The following is a 14,985-nucleotide window of genomic DNA, read 5'->3' on the forward strand; positions in this document are numbered from 1 at the left end:
CAGAGTGACCATCCAGAATATAAACTTCCTCTGACCTACTCTCAGTCAGTCCAGACACTCGCCAAATCAGTTTTCATTCCGGCTTTATTGCTGATCTCCAAAACACATACACGCACTATAGTTATGAGGAACACATTTCCCACACTTTTGAGCAAACCATGTCAGGGTTATTGAGTTATAGAAAACATGGGCCTCTGCCATACTGTAGTGGTTGGAAGGAAAGGCACCACTTCAATGCAGAGCCTGTGGTTCAGAGAGACTGTCTGTTGAATTATGAATCCATCTGAGGATCAAAGACTGTAGCTGCTCTCTGGGCGTAATCATTTCTTCCTTTTCATATTTCCATCTGACAGATGCTCATAGTGCAGTCTAAACTGTTTAGTCTCTGCGGCGAGTTGCTTTGTGAAATATGGCATCTGGAGCATGGTGCCTTTGTAGGCGTGAAATCACCACTCATGCCAGCAGCCAAACCATCGACATGGTGGCTCCAATGACTATTCCCTTGCTCTCTTGTAGAATGCTGGTGGAGACCCGGCTGTCAGCAGCACGGTCAACCCTATGATCTTCAAGAGGTCAAAGGTGAAGACTGAAGCAGATGAACCCCACCCCATCTCACCTGGTTCTCAGGTTTGTGGAATATTATCTACTGTCACTTTAGGTAACATCAAAATGGACTCTAAAGAACCATTAAAATGCTGTAGAAATGGTCTATATGATTTTTACTCTATTCCTCATGTCATTTGAAGCCATATGATAGCTATTTGTGAGAACACATCTAAATTTAAGTTGTTGTTCCCTGGAAATCTCCATGAACATCCATGAGTCCATGAACCAGTTTTGTTTTTAATAAAGCATTGAGATGACATTGCATTTCTGACCAGTGTTGTTATTGTTTTGATATATTATTATTTTGTTAAATGAAATAAAACAAAACAAAGATTAAATCCGATTTAAAAATTAGTAACTAAATAAAATATATACAAATTTTTTTTTATACAATTTAATTGGCAAACAACCAAGATAAATTAGTAATGAAATGATTAAAATAGAATTTAAAATAAATTAATGTTGAATAGAAATATAAAAAAATAAATAAAAACTGAAAATATAAAAATAAGAGCTAAGTCAAAATTAATAAATGCTGAAATAGTACTGTATATACATAATACTAAAATATCAGAAGTCAGTGTTATGAGATGGGCATCTGTCATAACTTCATAATGCCCCAGACAGCTATATATACAGATGTGGCCATTGAAAATGCGCGCTCAGAGGGAAAGGATCACATGTGACCACGGTGTGGCACGCAGGACCACAGGGAACGCTCTAACACAGGAAAGACTAGATCAGTAGGGGCAGTCATGTAACATACTGTACTGAAGCGGCAGAGCACAATTAACACAAAAGGCAAGCTGTAGTCTACTAAAGTTTATTGCATGCACTGCTCGAAGGCCTATAAAACATATAAAACAATAATAGTATTATTATCTAATAGTATTTATCATGTCAGTTTGATCATTGAAAAATCATCTAAAAAGTATTACTCTACTACACTTTTTCATTATGCTTCCCTATATGTTCTGTGTCATCTAAAATCACCATCTAAAACGTAGCTTAATGTGGTAACCACTACGACCAGAAGGCCAACACACAGGAAGAGACAAAAAAAAATTTCAACCACGAGAGTGGCTCAGTTAAGTACAGGTTAGCGTTAATGCTTAGCCTTTGACCCGAGTGACATACGTACATATCTGTTCATCTCTTATTTTCTATTTTAAGTCTCTCTTATGGCCAGTTCTCAACTCATTTCCAGTTCTGTGACAATGCGTTGGTAAGATACATGAGGAGAAGTGCAGAGTGTGATTGGGGCAGATGTGAATTGATTAGCACACAGTAGTGGGACGCATATAAAAATGTTTTAATCAACATGGACCTCTTTCAAAACCCTTCATATTTGAGGTTGATGTTCCATACTTGGAATGATAGAAACCAAACTCGGAATGGTTTCAAAGAAACTATTATCAGTTGTTGCTTTAGTGCTCTTAACAACACAGTGCTCGCTGGTAAACACACCCTTGACTTTGACTGGATATCACACACATTAGCCCGTGGGAGGTGACATTAGATGTGGCCGTGAAGCATTCCGTTCTCTCGCCACATTAGAGAGGTTTTGAACCGTTTCAATTTTAAGTTCATTAAAGCTTAAAAGCATTCTTAACATTCCCAGACCTTAAGAGAAACGAGCAATATTGTGTTGGAAATCGATGTAACCACCAACAATAGTTCCCATCTAATTCTCAATAACTCAAGACCAGGCTGCCATAAGAGATATAAAACACTAATGAGACCTCTTTTTTAATAGCTACATTTTTTCAATAAACCACAGTGAGATTAGCATGTCTCTTCTGGAGTGTAAAAACAACTATATCTCAGACTTGCCAAGATAACAAAGTCTGTGATCAGAAGTCAGAGATCTCAATATGATTCTTACTATATATGAGTTATATTTAAAGGTGCTGTAAGTGATGTCACACATTTTTTAGGCCAAAACATTTTTTGTCACATCCAGCAAACATCTCCTCACTATCCGCTAGCTGCTTGTCCCCTTAACACACTGTAAAAAAACGGGGTCTCTCTAGACACCACAGGCTCCACAAACAAAAACAAAACATAACAAACTGTTCCAGCCAATAACCGAAAAGAAAGATTTGGGGGTGGGGTTTGGGGGGTTAGTGCACGGATGAGGAGGAGGGAGGGTCTAGCTAGCCTCCGTTTTGTTTGACAACAATTTGAATGTCAACACTTAGAGCACCTTTAACTCCATTCAGTCTGACAAGCTAAAAAGCAACTACTGAGCAATGCAATTTTCTTGACTGTTATGTATGACATAAGATGTGCAAATAAAGTTTACCAGTACTGTTTTCTTTACAGGATCACATGGAACTGCGAGAGGAACTTGACAAGGATGAATGCAAGCAAGAGCCTGAGGCCGTGTACGAGACCAACTGCCACTGGGAAGGATGTTCCAAAGAATATGACACCCAGGAACAGCTAGTTCTTGTTAGTCACTATTTGTTTCTCCTTTGTTATAAAATGTCTTCTAACTTGATGCAGTGATAACTTCTATGACACAAGGGCTCAAAACCATTTGAGCTGACATTGCCGTTTCCATCCATTATAGATAGCATTTATAATTCATATGGAACCTCAATGGTGTCTTTACATGCAATATCATTCAAAAGTTTGTTGTCAGTAAGATTTTTGTTTTTGAAGGTCACCACGGCTGCATTTATTGGTTCAGAAATACAGTAAAATCAGTGACACTGTGAAGCAGTTTTACAATTGAAAATACCTGTTTTGAGTTTCATTATATTTTTAAATGAAATTTATTAATGTTTTGGCAAACTGAATTTTCCAAACTTCAGTGTTACATGATCCTTTACTGTCTTCACTGTCACTTTTGATCAATTTAATGCATTCATGCTTAATTCAAGTATTAATTGCTTTAAAACAGTCGTACTTGCACCAAACTTTTGAATGATAGAATCAACAGTGCTTTGGATTGGCATGTTGCTAAACTAACAGTGTAAAGTCTAAAAAGCATTCAAATACATACCACAAGTATTTTTATAAATTAGATTTAGATGCTTTAACAAAAATGTTAGTATTGAATCAGAAATTAGTATTTTTAGCTTAGATTATTTTTTATCCCTGAGGTAGTTCAGGAGTAAATTTTGGACTAACTAGTGCATCTATTTTAGAATAATCTTACAAAGCATCTTAATTAATTATTTCCTTGGGAAAGAGCCTTTGGGTTAGGGGTGTGCATGTGACCCCCTTAAATGCTATCTAGCTAGGCAGCTCACTAGGTTTTAGAAGAGCTATTGTCTTGAAAGAGTCATTGTGACTACGTAAACCGAAAAAACACCAATGGCAAACAGCTTCCCTGCCTTTTTAAAAGCAGAAAAAAACTGTAAATAATTAGAAACACTGCACATGTTGGACAAGTTTCTCACCGTCAGCTTTAGCCAGACTTGTAACTGAACCTTTCCTGTCAGACACGTGTAGGGTTAATGAGCATGTTAATTCCTGCAGAGGTGCCGAACATGTTCACTTGAGCACATATACTCTCATATGTATGGCTCCCATCTCTGTGCACCCTCTGACCTTTTACCTTCCCTGAGGCCATGCAGTAAATCCGTCGTCATGCCAGCAGCTCTGGAGTGGCCCTCTCCACCTCTGACACCTCAGCCGCTCTGCTGGGCGTTATTAACAATCTGCGAGCCAAAATGTGACAGATACACTTGGGCCCAGAGTCAGACTCACTGCCCTGACAGGAACATGGCGAGCCAGTCTGGCTCCTCATGAGACCTGGACCTGGAGCTCAGGAATCCTTTGGGGTTATGGATCAGTGGAATTGGGCTCCTGCCATTCTCCAATTCCAGAACAAGCCCAAACCAGTCTACGCTGAGTCTAGCATGTGCTTTATGGTCCAAAACCCACACTAGACTAAAATTGAAAGCACAAACAAACATATGGTCTTAAGTAGTTGCAAGTGAATTGTTGTTTGGGATTACAAGATTGCTGTCCGTGATTAGTCAGATTTCTGAGAAACCTGATAAAATGGTTCTGGAAAGCGAGACCGAGTGTAAGGTATAATTACAGCCAGAGAAGACAAGAAAGAAGAATCAGTAGTGGAAACAAAGAGATGTTTGGAGACCAGGGCAACACTGAGGGCCTGGACTTCCTCCCTAAACACCCTTCTTGGTCCTCAGGCTATATTCTGTGCTCTCTGCTTGCAGTCTAAATTATATACCCCAAGAACCTAATAATGGTATGGTGTTTGATTTTATTTCATGAGTTCTTCCCTGGAGAAATTCATTCAGGGTTATTTTAGGTGTTTTAGAAGAGTACAAAGCAAGTAGCTTTCAATGTACATAGAATACAGTTATTTATTATATTATTATGTATAATGTTATATGTATATATACACCTTACAAATGTTTGGGGTCAGGAATATTTAAAACAAAATCTAATTTATTTGAAATAAATGCTGTGCTTTTGAACTTTCTAATCATCAAGGAATCATGACAAAAAGCATCATGGTCTATCCAAAATTATTAATCAGCACAGCTTTAACATTGATAATAAAAAATGTTTCTTGAACACCAAATCAGCACATTAAAATGATTTCTAAAGGATCATGTTATACTGCAAACTGGAGTAATGCCTGATGAAAATTCAGCTTTCCAATTACAGAAATAAATTAACTTTTAACATAATACTATAATAGAAAAGAGTCATTTTACATTGCAATAACATTACACAATAGTTTTTTTTTTTACTGTATTGTTGAGAAAATAAATGCAATATTGGTGAGTGTCTCTCTCTAAACAAGAAAGATTTTTTTATAAAAAAAATGGTATTGGACTTTCATTGCATGATGGGTGAAAAATTAAGGAATTATGACAGTTGTTTATTTCATATTGTCGCTTTTCTCTACCTGCAGCATATCAATAATGACCACATCCATGGGGAGAAGAAGGAGTTTGTGTGTCGATGGGAGGAGTGCTCACGAGAACAGAAGCCTTTTAAGGCCCAGTACATGCTAGTGGTCCACATGCGCCGACACACTGGAGAGAAGCCCCATAAGTGCACAGTAAGTGACTGACACTGCTCATCAGGCCTTCATTTCATTCTAAAATGCATGTCTTACCTCACCCCTCCTTATTTAAAACCTATACCTACTTTACCTTTAATTGCAAGAATAAACACAACTATTTCTGTACCTACAAGTAGAGCAAGCGATTGTTGTACAGAAATAGGCTTATTGTTTCTTATTTCAACAGAACACCTGATTTTAAACAGGACACATTTTCACATTTTACATCTCGGCTACTTTTACTCTCCTAAGTAAATAATGAAGGCACACTGATCTTCTGTCTTGCATTTTTAAGCCTCAATGTCAATTTTAGTTGCTTGAGATTCTATTTAAACGTGAACTTCTGAGGGTGCTGATTGACAGGATGAAGACATAATTAAAGTCTGAGGAGAGGAAGGCGCCGTGGGTCTTTATTAAATTTTAGTGAAGTTTCCACACACCCTCAGTATATATATATATATATATATATACACATGACCTATAAGATACAAGAAAATGCACCTATTACTTTAATGAGAACTTTTTTGCTTATCTAATGTGATCTTTTTTTAACACCAGTGGCTTATTATTAATGCAGAAGCTAAACTTTATGAATAAGAAAGCAAAAGATTCCACAAAACAGAAGATTGATCATAATAATTGATGATGACATGGTCTGAACAAGCAAAATTTTCAAAGCTATTACAATAGAACATTTTTTTAAGTATATTATCTGGAAAATATGTCCAGGATAAACATTGCCCTATAAGCAGAAGTATGTTTTCATTATGGTAATGAGAATTGTGTAGAAAATATGCTTTATTGTCATGAAAATATTGCAAACTATTTTAATTTTTTTGTTGTCTTTTAAGGTAAGATATATAATTGTGTATCGTACCTTTAAATTAAGGATGAAATATAACCCAGAAGTGTTCTTGACAGGTTTTATGAGATTCTGTCATAAAGTTGTATGATTTTTGGTTCAGATTGATGGTGGCTGATGTAATGGCTTGCTTTTCTCTTTCTCTCACTCTCTCTGTCAAGTTTGAAGGTTGCTCAAAGGCTTACTCGCGACTGGAAAACCTCAAAACTCACTTGAGGTCTCACACAGGGGAGAAACCTTATGTATGTGAGCATGAGGGTTGTAACAAGGCGTTTTCCAACGCTTCAGACCGAGCCAAGCACCAGAACCGCACGCACTCGAATGAGGTTTGAGCTTTCATCATCCATTTCATTATGTGCATTTTGTTTCCCATCTCAAGACTAAGAGATTTGATTTAAGTCAGATTTGATTGCACTCTGAAAGCTACCTGTTACTGCTTTGCAGAAACCATATGTGTGCAAGATCCCAGGTTGCACAAAACGCTATACAGACCCCAGTTCTCTCAGGAAACATGTTAAGACTGTTCATGGTCCAGAAGCACATGTCACTAAGAAGCAGCGTGGTGATGCACCACCTAAACCTCACCCTCCTAAAGGGAATGGAGAAAATGAGGCACAGACAAAGCATGCAAGGGGAAAAACAGACGGGTCAGAGGAAGCCAACAGCACCACCCGAGGAGTGGAGGATTGCCAACATGTCAAATCTATCAAGACGGAAAACACAGTGGTAAGAATAGTCTGTTTTGTTCTTAAGAAATTATTACACTGCTGATGAGATGTTCTCTTGAAGTTTTTGACCAAAAGCAGTTTTACAGTGTACAGTAACCACAAGTTCCCAGGTTTTTTTCATTAGGAGAGAGGCAGCACAAAATAAAATAAAGCTGGAAATTGTTGTTACTGTGGTGTATCATTGAATTTATGTGGTCAAAAAACAACATGGAAGAGAAAAAAATGCCTATTGTTGCTGGTCCATACTTCTACTGTTCAAGATGGTGTCTAAACTATTTTATGAAGGAATAAATGCCATAACTACTTACTTCTGTTGACTTATTTTAGATATTAGCGTTTTGCATGTTATGTAGTATTAACTGTTATCACCTCATGCAGAGATAGAGCATGTTCAGATCTTGCTGTTTATCATGTACATTGTAAAATACTCTTAAAGGGATAGTCCACCGAAAATGAAAATTTGATGTTTATCTGCTTACCCCCAGGGCATCCAAAATGTAGGTGTTTTTGTTTCTTCAGGAAAACACAAATTTAGATTTTTAGCTCAAACCGTTGCAGTCTATCAGTCTTATAATGTAAGTGGATGGGAATCACAGCTAAAACATACAAAAAATAAAAACATTCACAAACAAAACCAAATTAAACCCTGCGGATCGTGACGATACATGGATGTGTAAAGACACAAAACGTCTCGATCGGTCTGTGCAAAAAACTGAACAGTATTTATATATATTTTTTTACCTCTGATTCATGCAATGTCCGAACTGTTAGAACTGTCCTGAGCGCGTTCTCAAGCAGGCATGTGTGGAGGCTTCTTCTTTTGCTTTATGGTGGATCGCAGACTTATAAGTCCATTACCGCCACCTATCTCTCTAATGGACCATTGACACTCCAGCTACAATTAGGAGTGTCAACGGTCCATTGGTCCAGAAGCCTCCTCACATGCTTGCTTGTAAACGCGCACAACAAGACGTGCTCAGGACAGTTCTAACAGTTTGGACATTGCGTGAATAAGAGGTAAAAAAATTATATAAATACTGTTCAATTTCTTGCACAGACCTATTGTTTTGTGTCTTTACACATCAATGTGTCCTCACGAGCTGCAGGGTTTAATTTGGTTTTGTTTGTGTGTGTGTTTTTTGTATGTTTTAGCTGTGATTCCCATCCACTTAAATTATAAGACTGACTGACTGGAACGATTTGAGCTAAAAATCTCAGTTTCTGTTCTACTGAAGAAACAAAGTCACCTACATCTTGGATGCCCTGGGGGTAAGCAGATAAACATAAAATTTTAATTTTTGGGTGAACTATCTCTTTAATGCAGAGATCAAACTAATGTACTAACCATTGCCTCATCAAATGTACTAATCCTCTCCTTTCCTCTTAACTAACTTGCTTCTCTTTGAAAATAATGGACAGACTGTACTGAGGTGAGCACTGCAGTAATGTCTTTTTATGCATGGCAATATCAATACTTTTTCAAAACCCATCTTCAATTATGTTTGGTATAGTTGTGTTGTCCAAATGTTTTATAAAAAATCTATTCATTTTCCTGCAGACTATCAGTAGAACAATTCCTATTTAGAACAACTTATTGAATTCCACAAACTTTACAGAGATTCTGTGACAAGAATATCAGTGGAACTAATCTTTGCTCATTACCGTTTCATTGTAGATGTATCAGTCCAGCCCTGGTGGTCAGTCATCATGTAGCAGTGAGCCATCACCACTTGGCAGTGCCACCAACAATGACAGTGGAGTAGAGATGGCCATGCACAGTGGAGGCAGTTTGGGGGACCTGAGTGCTTTAGATGACGTACCTGTAGTAGATTCTACCGGTTCTCCAGGTACTTCAGCAGGAGTGGGTCTCCAGCTGCGTAAAAACGGGGTAGGACTACTACATCTTGAGAACATCAAGAAGGAAAAGCTAAAAACTGTAAGAGACCCCTGCTCCTGGGCGAATGCATCACCTCAAGTCCGAAATACCAAGCTGCCTCCAATACCTTCTATTGGTGAGTACTGCAGCCAAACATGGGTTTATTATTTTGTTCCCACTTTGTGCATTCTGAGAAAGTAAAATGTCTCTGATAACTCTGTTCTTTAGATTCACTGCTGGAGACTCCATATATAGGCAATCAGATGCCTGGACCTCCAACCCAACGTTTAGGAGACTTGTCTTCGTATGAAATGACAATGCTAAATCAGCTGCAAGAGCGCAGAGACAGCTCCACCAGCACAATGAGCTCAGCATACACGCTAAGCCGTCGGTCCTCTGGTATTTCACCCTGCTACTCCAGTCGTCGCTCTAGCGAAGCTTCACAATTTGGTGTCCGCAACAACAACATCAGCTCAGCAGACTCCTATGACCCCATCTCCACAGATCTGTCACGCCGCTCCAGCGAAGCTAGCCAATGTGGTGGTGTAGGTGGACTCTCAAGTTTACTAAGTCTCACCCCAGCTCAACACTACCGTCTCAAAGCGAAATACGCCGCAGCCACAGGTGGTGCGCCACCAACACCTCTGCCCAACATGGATCGCATGAGTCTTAGAACTAGAATGGCCCTATACAATGACTCACAGGAAAGTTCAGCACATTTGCACCATTCCCAAGGTGTAGTCAACTCAAGACGCTGCAGTGACACTGGCTATGGTGCCCCTGGCATGATGCCTCATGAAGTTCCAACCAATCTTCCACGACGAGCAAGTGACCCTGTTCGTCGTACAGCTATCGATCCGCTCTCCTTGCCGAGGGTTCAGCGATTCAACAGCATCAGCAACATGACCCTGTCACGTTTGCCTGCGATAGAGCGCCGTGCTTTCAACTTGCAGGGCAACACCTGGTCTGATGGCAGCTTGCATCGTCATCCTTTCAGCCAGAGGCCACCTAGTATTTCAGAGAATGTTTTAATGGAGAATATGGCCACTGATGGAGGTGATCAGCAAGAAGATGATATGGTACTACCAGATGACATGGTACAGTACCTCAGCTCCCAGAATGGTAGCTCAAATCAGGACCCAGGGATTTCTGTCAGCTATGGTCATGCACTAGACTCTCATGGTAATATGATCTCCCAACAACAGTTCTACGGACAGCGGCGAATGGGCATGACAAACAACAACGGAAGCCAGGTAGAGCCTGTTTGCTCAGGTCCAGAGCAAATGGCCAATCCGCAAAGCATGAACAAGAACAACATGCCAGTGCAATGGAACGAGGTCAGTTCTGGTTCTGTGGATACAACTGCAAGGCTTCCAAAGCAGCAACAACTCCGAGGGAACTTGACAGTGGTTCAGCAGAAGCAGAATTTTGGCTCTTACCAAGGATTTGCCACTAATCAGCAGGTTATACCAATGAGCCAAAATCTAGCTAGCCTGCAACAGGGTTATCCACAGAGGGCCACCCAAAGGATGAACTCTGTCCAGCAGTATCGGCAATCTGTTACCAATCAGTGTCAGAATCTCGGCGAGCAAGTAAACCCTCAACCGGGATATCGACAGGACCTAAATTACAACTCCAGTCACCGCCTAACATGCAACAGCATGGGTCCACCCAATGGGAGAGTTATGCAAAACCAGGAGATGCAGAATTACAGATCCAACTTTTCACATATGAACAACGTCAACCAGCAAAATTACGTCCCAGCCATTCAAAATGCAGGCAGAGGACTGATACAGCCCAGACCTCCGTGCGAACCCAAACCTTTGAATAGACAACACTCAGGTTCAGCAATGATTCAGCAAAATGGTTGCTCCCTGTCCAACGTCAACTCCTCAGAAGCTAGCCCAAAAAGATCAGGTGACTTCGGTCAACACAGCAATGGGAATGGCACTATGTACTATTCAGGAGAGATCCATATGTTGGGGAGTAGCGTGGATTATGGTTCTCCCATGTCTCCATGTGCAAGCCAAGCCCCAGCTGCTTCAGTGTCTACAATGACATCTCCTGGGGTTAACCAGGTCACCAGTACAGTGGACTCCACTCAAACCCTCGAGCATACTCAAATAGACTTTGATGCCATTTTGGATGACGGAGACCATTCAAGCCTAATGTCTGGCACATTAAGTCCAGGCCTTCTGCAGAGTCTTTCGCAGAATTCCTCACGGCTCACCACCCCACGTAACTCTGTTACACTAACCTCGATACCGGCAGGCATTGGCAACATGGCCATTGGTGACATGAGCTCAATGTTAACAGCCCTTGCAGAGGAAAGCAAATTCTTAAACATGATGGCTTGAGAATTAAAGAAGTTAATCAGAGGTTGCGTTTTAATGTAGAGACATTGAACAATTAAATGAAACAGAATACAATGAACTGTTTAAGAACACTAATTCATGCTCTAAGGGGAGGAAAAACATGTTTATGCATTATTTTCATGAGCAAAGGCACTGAAAATACAATTCCTGACGAGTTAAACTTGCAGCATTTCAGGTGAACAGTCAATTACATTATCAGACATTTGCTAACAACTGTTGTATGCAACTAGGCTGGCAAAGACCTCAAAATGACATGTTTCACAAGCCATATGTTCAATGTAAGTTTGTTAATGCATATTAGTGTACATCAGGGTAATGGTTATTGGGCTTGTATAAGTCTGATTTTCCCTTTCTCAACGGTGCACTGAAATTCACTAAGTGCCTCACTTAAAAGAACATAAGTATGTTTTTAAACTCATATAATGCTATGTAATCTGGTATGTAGCTATACTAATAGATTTATGGATATTTTTATTGCATTTTGCTCTGTTTTGTTTATAGTTAATCCATATCCTTCATGCTTTAAATTATGTGTAATGCATATTAACTGCACAAGCTTGTTCAGTGTGCACAGTGCTCTGATGTACCCCCTTGTCACTTTTGTGGGGTATTATAAAAAAACTGGTGGAAAATGAATTTCTGCTCAGTTCCTCAAAGATGGTCAATTTCATCTATATTGACGGATTCCCTTGAAGCACGCTCCAGGAGTTACAGATCTCTGTAGTTGCATCTGATCTGGCTATGTGATAGTGAAGGACAGCATTACGTCTCTGAGCTTCAGTCTGCGGAGACCTGTCAGCCCGTGTGTCCTTTGAGATGCCTTTAAAGGAATATGCAAGTACTCTGTGTGCTCTCAGCGGAGATCGCATCCCAATTAACAGGTTCATCACCCTTTTGAGCTTGTGATGAACCACAGGCGCATACTAAAATGACTTCAGCCTTTGATTTAGTAGTTACAAAAAATTTCCACCAAGGACGAAGCGATTTTGAAGGTCTAAACTCAGAGTTCTTTGTTTTTGTTTTTTTTGTGGTGCCATTTGCCGAACTCAACATATGTATAGCTTTTGTACATTTTCAATACAGCATCTTCATTTCTGTTTTAAAACTGGGTTTGTTTTGTCTCTTATTCATCTGCTAGATATTGTTCCAAAACCTCTAGTTGAATTTAAGAAATAAGAGTGGGAAAAGTGTGCATATTCATTAAAATGAAAATTAAAAACTTATCTGGAATTAAATAAAATTCACTCTCCCTTCCAGTCTGGGTTTAGAAAACAACATAGTACCATTACAGCCGCAATGAAAGTGCTTAGCGATATAACTACTGCTTTAGATGGTAAACTAATTTGTTCAGCTCTTTTCCTCGATTTATCAAAGGCTTTTGACACAGTTGATCATGACATCCTACTAAAAAGACTTGCCACTGCTGGTCTGTCTGATTCTGCTATAAATTGGTTTGCTGACTATCTATCAGGTAGAACACAGTCTATGGTCTTGAAAGACTGTATGTCATCTGTCCTGTCAGTTTCAAAGGGTGTCCCTCAGGGATCAGTTTTGGGACCTATTTTATTTTCATTATACATAAATAATATTTGTGATAACATCCTTAACATTAAATATCATCTTTATGCAGATGATACTGTTATTTATTGCTTTGCGTCATCAGCTTCGCAAGCACTTCAAGGTTTACAGTCAGCATTTAATATTGTTCAGTCTCGCCTTTGTCAACTTAAGCTGGTTTTAAATATAGATAAGACTAAACTAATGATGTTTTCGACCTCTAAAGTTGAACCAAAAAAATATCTGGTTTCTGCAACATTTTTACCTTTGTTGGATTATGGAGATATAGTATACATGAATGCCCCAACACATTACTTAACAAAACTTGATATAGTTTTCCATAGTGCCTTACGTTTTATTACTGGATGTAGATATCAAATGCATCACTGCATTTTATATGAGAAGGCAGAGCTACCATCCTTGCATACCCAAAAATAAGTTTTAATTGGTATTGTTTTATCTATAAGTCGATTTGCGGTCTTAATCCACATTATTTGGCTCTCAACTTCTCAAACTCCAACGGACGCTACAATCTCCGCTCAAATGATTTGATGCATCTCAAAGTCCCTAGGGTTCGAACAGAGATAGGGAAAAAAGGTTTTACATATAATGCCGCCTCCTCTTGGAATTACCTTCAGGATACCCTAAAGCTTACCACGTTACCGTCACTAAATGAGTTTAAGCTTCTTTTAACAAATTACATGTTTTATCCTTTGGTAAATTGTTGTTGTGATTTATGAGTGTGTTTTTTAGGTTTTTGTTGTATATTGTATAATTGTATACTTTTACTATTTGTTGCTGCCTTCTTGGCCAGGTCACTCTTGTGAAAGAGATTTTATTCTCAATGAGTTTTAACCTGGTTAAATAAAAGAACTGAAAATGCAGTAGCAAAAAGTATTAAATAGTATTAGCAAGATCTTATCATAATACAGCTAGAAGTCGTGTGTATTATAAGATGTCAGTACACACAGTTAACTGCATTTATATTGTGGCAGCATTTTTTTCTGAATTTGGATTCAGAAGAACTTTGCTGAATGCTTTGCTTTAATAACACAAAACCTTGTTTAAAAAACCTAAACAAAAGAAAACTCCATACTTGGCACTTCCTAAAGTTAGTTTGACTGTAGTTGAATGGGAGTGAATCAGGGGACCGACTGATGCGTATGGGGAGCAAATGATTTGATTCCAGTCTTACAAAATTTTTTGCTGAGGATTTATTTGATCCACATCCAAATTATTTCTCTTGCCTTGTAATTCTTTATTCTCTTAGAGAAATGATGGAGGAAAAATAGCCCCAGGGTAAATCTCAGAAGTGCAAAGAACAGGAGGATAGCATGAAAGTGGAGTTGACTAGCAACTGATAAGGCACCACTGACAATTCCAGAAATGTTGCTCGGAATAAGATCTTAAACCACTGGATTCTAGAATATAAGTTTGTCCAAACAGCACCATGACATTTTCTGTCATATAATGCATTGGAAATCATTTTAATATTCCAATTTGATGCTAAAGAAACATTTCTTACTATTATCTATGTTGAAAACTGTTTTATTTTTTCTTTCAGGATCCTCTGATCCATAAAAATTTCAAAAGAACAGCATTAATTAAAACAGAATTCTTTTGTAATACTGTATTAGTTTTTTAATAAGAAGTCTATTAATTTCATACAAAAAAAAAGAGAGAAAACAAAAAACTAGCTGACCCCAAACTTTTGAATGGTAATGTTTGTGCACTAAAATGTGCAATAGAAGGGCACACTCTTCCAAAAGAAGGGTAGTTACCAAATAAGGGTGAACTCTGGACCTCTTTGGGAGTCCCAGGACATTGTGCAACAGTCCCATCTTAGGAAGACATCAAACGGCGGAGAAAAGATCAGTTGTTCGGTCAAGGAGCTGCATTTTTAGGACAAGCCTCAAAAATATTCA

The 14,985-nt window shown here is 38.8% G+C and overlaps 1 protein-coding gene across 2 annotated transcripts in view; it reads left to right on the plus strand.

Moving 5' to 3' along the window:
• LOC132095398 (zinc finger protein GLI2-like) overlaps window positions 1-12,608 on the plus strand; it is a 79,365-nt gene extending 66,757 nt beyond the window's left edge. For both annotated transcript variants that reach the window (XM_059500333.1, XM_059500332.1), the window contains 7 exons: window positions 517-627; window positions 2,932-3,060; window positions 5,510-5,659; window positions 6,686-6,850; window positions 6,969-7,250; window positions 8,928-9,264; window positions 9,357-12,608. In XM_059500333.1, the coding sequence (XP_059356316.1) occupies window positions 517-627; window positions 2,932-3,060; window positions 5,510-5,659; window positions 6,686-6,850; window positions 6,969-7,250; window positions 8,928-9,264; window positions 9,357-11,485 (3,303 nt within the window). In that variant the 3' untranslated portion in view covers window positions 11,486-12,608. The remainder of the gene's footprint in view (window positions 1-516; window positions 628-2,931; window positions 3,061-5,509; window positions 5,660-6,685; window positions 6,851-6,968; window positions 7,251-8,927; window positions 9,265-9,356) is intronic.
• Window positions 12,609-14,985: the final 2,377 nt, after the last annotated feature.

This window comes from Carassius carassius, chromosome 19 (assembly GCF_963082965.1).
Source record: "Carassius carassius chromosome 19, fCarCar2.1, whole genome shotgun sequence".
Classification (NCBI taxonomy): Eukaryota; Metazoa; Chordata; class Actinopteri; order Cypriniformes; family Cyprinidae; genus Carassius; species Carassius carassius.